This window comes from Penicillium nucicola, assembly GCF_028828085.1.
Source record: "Penicillium nucicola strain IBT 29836 chromosome Unknown utg000010l, whole genome shotgun sequence".
In the NCBI taxonomy this organism is placed as follows: domain Eukaryota; kingdom Fungi; phylum Ascomycota; class Eurotiomycetes; order Eurotiales; family Aspergillaceae; genus Penicillium; species Penicillium nucicola.
This window is the reverse complement of record NW_026643134.1, coordinates 5591716-5604675: the sequence shown is the minus strand read 5'-3', so window position 1 is coordinate 5604675 and position 12960 is coordinate 5591716. Positions and strand designations below refer to the sequence as shown.

At 50.7% G+C, this 12960-nt stretch overlaps 6 protein-coding genes across 6 annotated transcripts; 4 read left to right on the top strand and 2 right to left on the bottom strand.

Moving 5' to 3' along the window:
• Window positions 1-535: 535 nt before the first annotated feature.
• On the top strand, window positions 536-2235 carry N7511_010695 (uncharacterized protein; the record flags this gene model as incomplete). Its single annotated transcript, XM_057133072.1, has 3 exons — window positions 536-1188; window positions 1253-2134; window positions 2199-2235. 3 exons carry the CDS (start codon window positions 536-538, stop codon window positions 2233-2235), a joined length of 1572 nt encoding a protein of 523 aa, XP_056981060.1.
• Window positions 2236-2726: 491 nt separating this feature from the next.
• Window positions 2727-4013, bottom strand: N7511_010694 (uncharacterized protein; the record flags this gene model as incomplete). Its single annotated transcript, XM_057133071.1, has 1 exon — window positions 2727-4013. One exon carries the CDS (start codon window positions 4011-4013, stop codon window positions 2727-2729), a length of 1287 nt encoding a protein of 428 aa, XP_056981059.1.
• A 447-nt stretch (window positions 4014-4460) lies between these two features.
• N7511_010693 (Mcm10/DnaG-type zinc finger protein) lies at window positions 4461-6776 on the top strand (the record flags this gene model as incomplete). The annotated part of the gene is made up of 1 exon (XM_057133070.1): window positions 4461-6776. One exon carries the CDS (start codon window positions 4461-4463, stop codon window positions 6774-6776), a length of 2316 nt encoding a protein of 771 aa, XP_056981058.1.
• Window positions 6777-7171: 395 nt separating this feature from the next.
• On the top strand, window positions 7172-7476 carry N7511_010692 (uncharacterized protein; the record flags this gene model as incomplete). Its single annotated transcript, XM_057133069.1, has 2 exons — window positions 7172-7330; window positions 7399-7476. 2 exons carry the CDS (start codon window positions 7172-7174, stop codon window positions 7474-7476), a joined length of 237 nt encoding a protein of 78 aa, XP_056981057.1.
• Window positions 7477-7735: 259 nt separating this feature from the next.
• N7511_010691 (uncharacterized protein) lies at window positions 7736-9087 on the bottom strand (the record flags this gene model as incomplete). Its single annotated transcript, XM_057133068.1, has 2 exons — window positions 7736-8327; window positions 8381-9087. The coding sequence occupies 2 exons, from the start codon at window positions 9085-9087 to the stop codon at window positions 7736-7738; spliced, it is 1299 nt and encodes a 432-aa protein (XP_056981056.1).
• A 538-nt stretch (window positions 9088-9625) lies between these two features.
• Window positions 9626-11281, top strand: N7511_010690 (uncharacterized protein; the record flags this gene model as incomplete). The annotated part of the gene is made up of 6 exons (XM_057133067.1): window positions 9626-9922; window positions 9974-10388; window positions 10615-10885; window positions 10941-10983; window positions 11038-11140; window positions 11211-11281. 6 exons carry the CDS (start codon window positions 9626-9628, stop codon window positions 11279-11281), a joined length of 1200 nt encoding a protein of 399 aa, XP_056981055.1.
• Window positions 11282-12960: the final 1679 nt, after the last annotated feature.

Below are 12960 nucleotides of genomic sequence, written 5' to 3'. Positions count from 1 at the left end.
CCCGCGACTATAATCCACTAACGTTATATGGAGAAATTACCGGAGTGATTTTTGGCGAGGAGCCTAGTAGAATGAACCCAATCCGACAAGCCTATGGCTATCTGTTGTTATTGCTGGAGGTCACAGAAACCACAAATCACAGCATGTAATATGAAGTGGAGAACAGACAAATGTCATCCGTAGACGAGCAGTAACTGACCATGTTGCCCTAATGGAAAAGGTTTCTGCCCACAACGGCCCTGCGTCATCAGAGGTGGGACCAACGGAGAATTGTACGAGCCAATCAGAAGCCGCGGAGACCAAAACAGCCTGGAGAAAGCCGAAAGGGGCCCCGCAAAGGCCCTGCAATCGGACACCGAAAGACCGAAAAGGTGACAATCGGCTCCCCACTGAATTTACCCGGGGTTGAAACCGGGGTCTGTACTGTTGTGGTCCCTTTTCTCGTAACTGCACCTTTTTTCTTCTTCTATTTCTACCCTGGGACTACGTGTTGATCTTCTTCCTGACACTCATCCTGAACTACCCCGCCCCCACCATGTCGACTCAAGAGCTCGTGCCGCAGACAGAGTCCATCGCCGAAGTCTATGCCACAGACGAGGCTTCGCTAGCATCCGTTGCACCGCAGCACCAGCAGCGATGGACAAACCTCATCTCTCAATTTAACAAGACCTACAGCTACCGCCCGGATTTCGTGGCGCGCAGTCCCGGCCGTGTCAATATCATTGGCGAGCACATCGACTACTCGCTGTACGATGTCCTCCCAACTGCCGTGAGCGTCGACGTCATCATGGCTGTCAAGGTAGTCCCTGCCAGTGGTACAGAATCGACCATCAAGATCGCCAATGTGTCGCCGGAGAAGTTCCCCACGCGGGAGTTCAGCGTGCCTCACGATAAGGACATTGAGATTGACCCCAAGAAGCACGAGTGGGTGAACTACTTCCGCGCTGGTCTGTCCGGCGCGACTAAATTCCTGCGCAAGCAGAAGTCCGATGGATCGTTCGTTCCGGCGAGCATGGAGATCTTGGTGGACGGCAATGTTCCCCCCGGTGGTGGTATCTCCAGCAGTGCTGCTTTCGTTTGCGCCAGTGCCTTGGCTGTCATGAAGGCCAACGACCACAATGTCTCCAAGCAGGATTTGCTGGACCTTGCGGTAGTTTCGGAGCGCGCTGTCGGTGTCTACTCCGGCGGGTAAGTTCAATCCCCCAATCGCGAAATACCCCGTGAGAACAAATCTAACAAGAAGTCGCAACAGCATGGATCAAGCTGCCTCAATCTTCTCAAAGCGCGGCTACCTCCTGTACACCCAATTCTTCCCCAAGTTCAATGCCCACCACGTGCCAATCCCCAAAGCCGCCGATGAAATTACCTTCCTCATGGCCCAAAGCTTCGTGACCTCCAACAAAGCCGACACCGCTCCTCGTCACTACAACCTGCGCGTGGCAGAGTGCACCCTCGCAGCCGTAATCCTGGCCAAGAACTACGGCCTCACTCTACCAAAGGACAACAGCTCTCTAGGCTACAGTCTTCGCAACTTCCAAAACGAGCTAATGACCAAGGAAGGCCGCCTGCAAGACCCACTGGAATACCAAATCGATTCAGTGATCCAAGCAACACAAGACCTCTTCACCAAAGAAGAAGGCTACACTCGCGAAGAAATGGCCGCGTTGCTCAGCATTACCGTCCCAGAACTGGAATCAACCTTCCTCTCCGCCTTCCCCGTGCAAGCGGAGCGCTTCCGCCTCCGCCAGCGCGCACTCCACTGCTTCAAGGAAGCACGCCGCGTCCTCGATTTCAAGGCTTGTCTGAGCAAGGCGACGGAGCTGGACGAGAAGCGCATTCACTATCTGGGTCAATTGCTCAACGAGTCGCAGGATTCGTGTCGCGACTCTTATGAGTGCAGTGCGCCTGAGGTCGATGATATTTGCGCTATTGCTCGCCGGGCTGGTACCTGGGGTAGTCGGTTGACTGGTGCCGGCTGGGGTGGATGTACTGTTCATATGTTGCCTCAGGGTAAGGTCGAGGCTGTTACCAAAGCCCTGCGGGATGAGTACTATCTGATGAAGTTCCCTGATATTACTCAGGAGAAGCTGGAGCAGGCTATGGTTATTAGCAAGCCTTCCAATGGTTCTTTCTTGTATGTTCCCCTCGCCCCTGAGATGTGGGTGATGGTTGATCATGGCTAACATGTTGGATTTTAGGGTTACCGGTGCTGCTATTGACCAGATTCCTCTCTAAATATTGACTGTTGGTGAGCAGCAAGATATGTCTACATACTGGCCTCTCTTACTTGATCAAAATACAAAATCGGTTGAATAGTTCATTCAAAGGGTGTATATATATACAACTTGAGGTTTTTGTTGTTCAACGTAGTATACAGTAGTGTGACAGGTAGATCTTCCAGATTAGATATTGATGTATCGATTTTGAGACACGGACGTTGCTTCTGCATGCCGGGTTGGCTCTTTCTGGCAGGCCATCATGCAGGTTCCTAGGATTAGAAACGTGACCCTTAGGGACGAAGTGTGTCCCTTGATTATGCGGATGGTGCTCTTGAGTAAGTTTGCTAACTGCGGGGAGCTTGCCTCCAGTACGTCAATGTAGTTCATGTTCATAGGCAGCACGGGGCGCACTGTTCAAGCTTGATAACAGTCCATCAAGCCACGCAAAAAGCCCTAAGCGCAAGATGGGACTGGATAAATAGTTGTGTGAGGATCAATGTAGATCTCTCACGTCTTCTTTTTGGGAGGCGCCTTCGCGAAAAAGGCACTCATCTTCTGCATACCGGACGTGTTGACCTTTTTCAGGTTTTTAACAGCATGGGATTCAGCAGCCTTCTTTTTCTTTTCTTCTTCATCCTTTTTCCGCTTCTTCTCGGCGCGGACATCCTCTTCCTCATCATCCAAGGCACGTTTGCGAGTGAAGTCGGACATGTTACGGGATGCGATGGCTTGGGCACGAAGTTCTGCGATCTCCCTCAGGCGGTCCTTCAAAGGCTTTAAGTCAAGTGGACTTTCTGTCGAATCAAGAACTTCATCTAGCCGTGCGGCAATAGAGTCGGGTAGATATGATTCTTTCATGTAGGATAGCGCGGTGGAGATCCGGAGTAGGCGAGCAACATGAGCCAGGGCTGCTGAGTCTGTGCCAGGTGGCTGAGGTACAGGTGTAGATTCTCCAGCGGGCGTTGAAATGGAGGGTGTGCTATTTGTAGCTACCGTCGATGGTGAATCCTGTCTTTCTTCCGAGTTGGAGGGTGATTCGCTGTCCTTGGGTGGTTCCTGGCTAGTTACGATATCTTCACGCTTGACGGACATCAAGGGTGTTGCCAGTGCCTGGCGAATAAAACGCTCCTCCAGACTCACTGGCAGTCCCCGATCTGCCATCCGTTCTGCCTTTGCGATCAGTTCCTTGACTAGTTTGGTCTCGTTGAAGCGGAACATCTTCTCGTCGCCTGCCTCGACGCTATCACAAATAGCCTCCACGCGAGTCAGAAGGTGGGTCCTGAATGTCTCGTCGTACAACACCTGGCGAAAGTGCTTCGGCATATCATCCTTCGAGTCGATAATATCATCCAATGGCTGGAAAAAGGATTGTCCTGATTTCGAGGATGGAGCCAACAATGAAACCATAAAGAACATGGCATCAATTGGCGTCGCTACCAAAAGCTCGGCTTTCTTCGTAATTGTAGGCCTCGCGGAGGGCTGGTCATTTCCCTCGTTCTCCTCTTCCGAAGGGGGTGTGGATTGGGGTGCTTGGGGGGTGAATAGGATGCTTCGCGCCATATGAGCAGGTGGTGCAACCACTGTAAATTCGAATAAGCCACGCTCCGGGCAGAAGAAATAACGGCTCAATTCCCCCGATTGGGGTTGAGGAAGGCTGAGGAGTCGCGCATTGTCGCTAGCAGAAGGGAGGATGAACGTTTTGCTGGGTGTCTCCGAGACAAGAGCTTTTGGCTGAGATTGGTCGACAGTCTCTTCGGACTTCTTGCCCTTGGCAGGGGCTGATCGGGTCTTCATGTTGATGTTGAAAAGTAGAAGTGTCGAGTGGGAACGGAAGGGGAGCGCGACGCGACGCGCCCGCATGTGATCAGTCACTGCCCTTGCTGCATTAGCGAGTGTTTCATCTTACATCGCGAATTCCCCGACTTTCAGCTCCCTGTGACTCTTCTTTGTTTCTTTCTGGGCTTCTAGTGTTCGCTCCCCTGCAAATCTATATCGAAGCGCGTATCGGGCGTATCAGCACTCAATTTTGCGCAGGGAATGGCCTAGGCCAATCAGGCTATGGTGCTTTCGGTCTTTGATTACCCTTGAACCTCTAATACATCATCAGTACGGCGCCTCCCTGCTATCTACGCTAATCGCTTTCTGACAAGCTTTTCCACAGTGACCGAGCCTGCGTGGCCACCCCAGTCGCCCCGCGCGGCTCTCTTGAGCTCACCCGCTGGACGAAGACGATACCAAGACATGCAGCGCAATCGCGATAATTTTACGTCCCCTTTGAAGCGCTCAAGCACTACACCGAATTTTCGATCGAAAGCCAATCAGATCTTGGACGAGGATGATGCGGACGAGGAGGATGAGGAAACACTGCAGCTTCAGCTTGCCGAGATCAAAGCCCGCCTGAGATTGAAGAAGCTCCAGCAGAAGAACCGCGGCAGATCTAGTTCCAATCTTGAAGAAGAAGACGCTCGCCCAAACTCTGCTATTAGTGCTTCGCGAGCTGAGTCTCATGCCCTAACACCGAGAACCGCCAAGCCGACCCTTGGAAGGAAGACGAGCGAGGATATTCAAGTCCCAGCATCACCTACGCGAAGGGAGCTACCTTCTGTAGACCCCATCTCACCACGGAGGTACCAGATGGGCATTGACAAGGGATGGAAAGCCAACGATGTCTCGTTGAAACGACCTCCGAGTTCAAGAACCGATCCCCGCCCAAGCAGTCAAATTGGGTTCCGAGATGGCGCTATTGCGCGCCCCAACGATGTGTTTTCGTCCCGACCACAGACGTCTCCTGGGTCCCGGGGGATCAGTCGAATCAAAAGTTTCAGTGAGAGGATGGCAGAGGGCAGAGCAGCGGAAAAATCTCGGATGGAGAGAGCCGAACGAATCCAAGCAAACCGCAGCTCGGCCTTCCAAATCGATAAAACGGAAATTGAGGCATACAAAGCTGCTGCTGATACAAAGCCATCTTCTCCGGTACGGGAGAGGCCCGCGGAATCCTTTAGTCGCGAGGATATTCTTCGAGCTATGGGTCAACCTCGCCCGTCTGGGCTTCAGCGCAGTCAGACAACTCCAAGCCTCCGCCGCACTGACAGCAATGCTGGTATCAATGATCGACAGTCGCATCTACATAGACGAAATAACACGACGGAAGAAGTAACAGGGCCATCGCAAGATGGCGACTCGATGAAGCCCCCTGACTCCTCAAAGTTCGAGTCCTACTCATCATTACACCTATCAAATCGGGTCCTCCCCCATTCATTCTTGAGCCGTACACTCGCAGATAAAAAGGTTCTCCGTATCCCGGACTTACTGAAAACAGTGAAAGCGCCTGCATTTGAGCTACCCGAAGACATTGATGGAGACTTTGTGGTGTTCGGAATTGTTGCATCTAAGTCTGACCCCAGAGATGTGAAGCCTTCTGGAAACACAACTGCTAAAACAGATGATCCCTATGATGACGGTCTGAACAACACAAACAAGTATATGGTCATCACTTTGACGGACCTAAAATGGACCATTGATCTGTTTCTTTTCGGGACTGCTTTCCCGCGTTACTACAAAGTTTCAGAAGGTACCCTCATTGCGATCTTGAACCCTACAATCATGCCCCCTCCCAAACACAAGCTGGACACGAACAGGTTCAGCCTGTCTTTGTCATCATCCGATGACACAGTTCTCGAGATTGGCTACGCACGCGATATCGGATTCTGCAAAACCGTGAGAAAGGATGGAAAGACCTGCCAATCCTGGGTAGATGGTCGAAAGACCGAATTCTGCGATTTCCATGTTGATATCCAACTACGCAAGACTCAAGGCCAACGATCAGGAGTCAACGCCGACACCGGCATGTTCGGATCAGGTGGTAAATCAGGGGCGCGAACTGGCCTTTTCAATGAAGGAGCTAAGCGAGGAGCTGGCCGAGGCACCGATGGCTACGGACGAGGTCAGGCCCTGAAACGCGATGGCCCATCGTATGACATGGGATCCCAATCCCTGTACTACGTGGCCCCAGCCCCAAAGAACCGTGGCGCCGGTCGAGCCTCCTATAATCCCGTCGCAGGCTCAGCCGCACACCTCATCGATGCACACGACGACCCTTTCCTAGCCTCTGGCATGATGGGTCCCCGGTCAGAAAACAAAGAAGAAAGAATGCGCCGTCGTCTCGCAGCCCAACAACGCGAACGAGACATAACCCAGAAACTCGTCTCAGGCCGAGTCGGAGGTGTAGGCGCCGAATATCTTCGCACAAGAGCCGGAAATGAAACCCCAAACAAAGATAAGACTCCCGGTACACCTGCCATACCGAAGAGTCCCTCGGCTACGGGAGGGATGGATCTGACAACCTTCGGCAAAGCCAGAAACGTCCGTTTGAGTCCTATGAAGCGTGCCCATGGCACACCGCATGGCAGTGGGGTCAAAAAGACGCGATTCATCACTTCGAAGGGGATTAGAGAAGCTGGCCGGGAGAGTCTTGGTGCACCGGCTGAAGTTACGGCTGGCGGGAGGCAGGCGATCTTGGACGATGATGATGACGATGATGATTTAGAGTTTGTTTGATGCGGTTTGCGCATGACAGTCTGTGAACCAGTCTATTCTCATTGTGTTCATTGGGGAAGAACCATAATTACGCTGTTACGAATTCAAAGCATGTCCCGAGTGGACCGGTTGCATTAGGCGAAGTTTTTTGTGTTGGGTTTGTTCCAGGGTGGCGGCTGATAGTGTCTTTGTTAGAATGGATATATTTATTATCGCATGCATTTTCATTGTAGATTACGAACTTAAGTATAGCCGGTGCGTAACCAGGGCTACTTGGGTCACGGGATCGCTCATGACGTCGAAGTCAAAGCGAAGCAACCGATGGAGGCGAGAGGAACATGTTTTACGGAAGGAGATCTACAAAATGGGCCAAAGAATACCTATTTGATAATTCAATTTGGGGTGTTCCGCTCGCTATGTCGTTATTTTATCCTCCCACGATTGTGAACAAACCCAAAGCCACCGAGCAGACACATGAGAGTCATATCCAAGCAATTCCAATCCACAGCGAGAACCAGAAAAAGAGGTCCGAGAATCAAAAGAAGGAAGGAGAAGAGGATCGACAGAAACACAAGGTGAGTCGAGGCACAATACAGACCTGACAAAAAGACAAGAAAAAAAAATAGAAACGCCCCTTATTCAGCCGAAGACGTTGTCGTTAGGTATCCTTGAGGTTTCGCAATTCCTATCCCACGCGCCAGTTCACGAAAAACTTAATTGAAAACAACGCAATAAACGAGGAGTGAAAAGTAACAAGATCCCAGAGACCGCGCAAAGACACAGTGGTCAATCATAGGGAGAGCGCATTAGAAAAGGGTATACCTGCGAGGGTACAGATGTGCATTGGAAAATGAAAAATGCCATCGAATATCCTGGGGGGAGTACAAGCCCGCGCAAGCGTAAATGAAGAGAAGAATTTGCAACGCGCTGGAACAACTATGCAGTCTGAAAAGCAAGAGAGAAAAAAGGTTCTGATGTAACTAGACGTCAGCGACAGGCTCCGAAGAGGTCGGAGCCTCCGCAGAAGTTCCACTGCGCAGAGCCTTCCGGATGCGTGGAGCAGGGCTGCCTCGCGACTCGCGGGAACGCTTGAGGCGATCAGCGCGGGTCTCAACTGCAGATAGCTTCTTGGTGAGAGGGTAATAATTGAGGAGACTAGCGCCGCTGTCGGTGCGAACTCGTTTGTTGGACCCAGGGACCATGTTGTTGGATGTAGGGATGATTTTGCTGCCGGGTGCACCAGGAGCGACAAGAGAGTCGATTGGTTCGAATTCAGGAGTGACGGTGTCAACAGCAAAGTCGTAAGCAGGATCGGCAGGAGTCGGAGATGGGGCATCATTATCTTCGACATCAGTGAGATCTTCCTCTTCGGCGAGCTCTTTCTCGGGCTCAGGCTGTTTGAATAGAGTACGAGGCTTGATAGAAGATCGGGTGAGAGGCTTGACCTTCTTCAACATGTCGGGCTCATCAGCGAACAGGTCAGGGCGGCGAGCCAAGAGACCGAGGTCATCCTCATCTTCATCCTCATCTGCTTCCATTTCATCAAAACGCTTGAAGACTTTCTTGCCACGGCTGGAATTCAGTTAGGAAATGTCGATAAGGGTAGAGGGGAGAGGTGTACTTACCAAACATACCAGACTCCATCATCGTGGGTGGTTGTCGAACGAGTTGTGGGTCTGCCAGGCTTGGAGGCAAAGGGGTTTCCACCAAGTCCAGCGCGCATGGGAATACGGTCACGCGAATCAGTGTGAATTGGGAAAGATGGAATACCCAGATCACGCATCAGAGCTGGATCAGTTTGGCCTCGGACATGAGTAGTGTATCCAGTCGAGCCAGTCAGGGGGGTTCCAAGGTCGTCGAATGGATCCATTGCGATGTCTACCTTCTTGCGTCTCGGGGTAGAGCTTGGAGGGAAAATGGCGCGAGAGGTGGAAGACTCAGTGCTAATTATCTTCTTCTTCGAGGGTGTCTTGGCAGGAGTAGGTAAAGCTCGTTCTGCAGATGATCGGGATGGTTGACTAGCCGAAGTGTGGGGATGTGAGGATTCAGAATCAAATTGTGAGATGCGAGAGTTTGCAGCTTTTCTGGGGGCAGATTGGCCAGTTCCAGGTGAAAAGGGCGAAAGGGTTCTCTTAGGAACACCCATTTTGTTTGGTGCGCTGGAGTGACTTGTGGGTGGCGTAATTTGACGGGACTTGACTTCTCGTTGACCTGCTAGTCTAGCGGAAGACCGAGTAGGGTAGGGTTCGTAATTATCGTGCTTGGGTCCAAAACGCGGTGCTCGAGGCACCCGGAGCGACGTTGGTGATGGAGGTGGGGGTGTTGACGCCATGGCAGATAGAGCAATTTAACAAATTTATAGAGACCGACTGCCTTATTTGTAAGAATAAATACGATCTTTACTGATCACAGTAGACGTGCGTGTTGTCGTTGGATTTCGCGACCTTGATTGTCGAGGGCACAGGTTGGAGGAAACAAGGGCGGAACGTGATTTAGCCGAATGTTGACCAAGTAAAATAAAGGCGCAAGAGATATTGATGGGCTCGAAAACCAAGCGAGTAAATTCAATTTCCAGGAGGAAGCCAGAACAAAGAACGATGGTAGTGAAGGAAGGGTGAGGTTGCTAGGAAGGGCTGGATGTTTGGCCCAGCCACATCCTTCACCGCCCGATAATTGGGGTGGCTGAAAACCCCGCGACTGTTGATGTCCTTCCTATTTCGTTCCGTTCTTCTTTTCTTCTTTTTGTGGATCTTCAATTCGATAGACGGGGCTCGCTTGATTCGCCACTGTAAACAATCCCCAGCAGAACCCACCGGGGCATCCAGCTACCTCACAACTGTACATACAGTGGTTCCCGGCACAAAACCACTATGGCATTCCGCAGCACGGCAGAGGAAATGGAGAGACTCCAGCTATCGGACGATGATACAGAGGATCTCTGGAACTCCCCCTCCAAACGTGGAGCTCAAAAGAAGTATGATGCCCAAACCCCCGAGAAAAAAAGCACCCCGGAACCTCGAGCTTCCCACGATGGCGGGGATCCTCTGTTCGATTACAAGGAAGCGCGAGAAGCCGCGCTCCAGACAGAATTGCAGGGTGTGCGGAACATCAACGAGGTTATCGAAGGACTGCTAAGCAGCCTTGATTCTGCAAAGGGAAATATGGAGGTATGATGCTCTTCCTTCACATCACCAGAACAATTTAACGATGAAGTCTAGACGGTATCACGAACGGTCACTTCGGCATCCACCCTCCTCAACACTTGGACCCGTATTCTCTCCCAAACCGAGCACAACCAACGTCTGATCCTAAACCCCAGTTGGCAAGGTGCTACCCAGGATGTTGCCGATCTTGAGAACGAAACGATTCAACGACAGCAAGCGGCGGAGAGACGCGAGCAGTTACTTCAACAACAAAGAGAGGCAGCAGCGCGCAAAGCGCAGGAAGTTGAAGCGAGACGCACACAAGTTACAAGAGGCACTCGTGGTACTCGAGGAATCACCAGAGCTACCGTCCGAAGCACTGGACTTGGAAGAACCCCGAGCGTTAGTACATCCCGAACGGCAACCCGAGGCTCCACGGCAACCAGTCGACCAGGCAGTGGAATCGCGCGAGGAAGTGGAATTTCACGCGGTCGCTCAAAACCTTAGATAATATTTGTAGCTTTCATGTATCATACTTGACTTGTTCATACCCAATTATGTTATGAAGACGATCTCTTAAAAAATCAATATACCCTTTCCACCTTAGGCCTACGCGTCGCGACCCCGATAACGATAAGGATTTACCCCGACATCAATAGTCCTCCCCTAACCACTTCCTCGCTTCATTCTCATCATGAACTTCGCTCCCTACCAAGACGAGTCGCCGGATATTGAGCGTGCTCTATCTCCTCCAAATGATGGATACCGTGTGTCGCCAAACCTCCGCTCGCCCCGAGCTTCACTCGATGCACATGTCAATATGCCCTCCGGTCACAATTACAATAGCGGGGGTCTTGCAACCCCAGGACCTTTTGAGACAAGTCTTCCAATCCGCATTGAGGTGGAGGCTATGCTAGCTTACTTGCTTCTGCCCCCGGTCGGAGGCGTCTTGTTGTTGCTTATTGAGCACAACAGTGATTACGTGCGGTATGTGCCGGTCATTGGACCTCTTCACTGAACAATACACTAATCTTGATTGAAGATTCCATGCTTGGCAATCAAGCATGGTATTTGCTGTGATGTTTGTGAGTATCCTGCTATTCTCCCGGTCGCATACCTACTCATATCAATCCACATAGGTTATTCATCTCATCTTTTGCTGGTCAAGCTTCCTTTCATGGACACTTCTCATCATCGATCTGCTTCTGATTGCTTTCCTTGCCATGCATGCCTATCAAGATGGTGAGTTTGATTCCAAAAACATGCTCTATTTGCATCAATCAGATTTCCAACACTGACCGACCACCTCTAGTCGACACCTTGGACCACTTCGAGGTTCCTATCTTCGGTCGACTGGCCAACTCTTTTGTTGATGATGAATGAGCGTGAATATCATTACTGCTTTGGGATCTGCCTGTACTTGAATTGAAGCCGCGGAGGAGCATGTCTATTCTTCATATACCCCATTTGCTGTGCTTGCTTGCTTTCGTTCCTCTTCGTGTACAGCTCATGCTTGAATTCCATGGATTTAATGTCTAAATCAGGTTTCCTGTCAATTTGAAATTTTCGACTCGAGTGTTGTGGTAATCTGGTATTAGGTAAAGTTCATGCTCTAAGTTTACTATCTGTTTTGTGAGACTGCCATCGCACCGCTCCCATTTGAACGCGTATTTTGTAAGATTTCGAGAGTGACATTCGGAGCGTGATTCGAGAGCGGGCGCATTCAAATATGCTGTTTCACCATTTACTGACATTAATTTCTCACTTATACTAGAGTTAGCTCCTATTCCCCGCCACCCGATATCTGGGAGGTTCCCGATGATCTATGCGGCCACAAGTAGATGCCAGTGGTTATGCCTAGCGACGACCCAACGACACTCTAACCCTCCGAGCAATCCAAGTATCTAGGCATTTGGCTCGATAAAAATCTCGGTTTCAGCGTACACCGCAAGAAGCTACTAGCCAAGGCGTCAGGCCACCTAGAAACCATACAGACATCTTAGGGTCTACTTCCACGGGTGGGGGGCATCATGGATTCGTAAGTAAGCTCTATCAAGCTGCCATTATATCTCCGGCTTTCTGGAGTATCTCGACGTGGTATTGCCCAGCAGCAAGAGCCATGTCTACGTAGGAGATCAAGAGACTCGAAAATCAACTAGTTGAACTACAAAAGCGTGGGGCAGTACTAATTAGCGGCACTTTCAGAAGCACTTCCGTTATAGCTCTCGATATAAGCTCTTATTACTACCGATAGGGCTCCGGCTTCAACAGAGCATTAAAGAATAAAAATACGTGATTTGGATTCTCACCGGCCTCCTCACTTAGTTTTAACACGCTAAGCTTAAATCCGACGACGAACTAGCAGGCTTCAATTTATTCGAATACACGGTGCCGATTTAGTCAAACCCCCTTCCGCCATCAATAATTAGAACAGCAATTAAGACTGAATTGAGGATATACCGGCACCCGCTAAGATGATGTAGGATTTGAGGGGAAGAGGGGGTTGGCATTATCAGACGTACGGACAAGTTCTTGCTTCAACTGAATGAAGCGCCTGCATAGCCATTATGATACAACTTAGGCTGCAACAGGTTAATTGAACTTTGATTGATTGAAATTAGAGTTGGCTTACCGGATTTTCCAACGCAGCCTTCAACGTCGACGTAGCCAGAACATGGAGTCCCGCCAGCTACGCCTAGGAACAAACCACGATGATGTGGTTTTGGGATGCTATGTTTGACCAGCGCGTCCACATCCTAATAACATACTACCCAGTCGAAAATTCTGTCGGAATAAGTGACAGCGGCCTTCAGGCGTGTTGCTTATCCGGAGGGGGTGTCCTCGATCGCTGGTTGGGAGTGGTCTAAGAGAATTGGATGCTGTCAGGGATGTCGAAACTGCGAAATAGTCCGTAATTTTCCTTGACCAGCAGTCAGCAAGCAGTCAACAAGCGTTTTGGACCAAGCGAATGGTATCTGACTTACCAGGCCCTTCAGAGAGGCGAAGGAAAACCAGCTGGTGCTTCGAGAGCCGTAGCAGCGGGAGTGTTTGCAGCAGGAAAG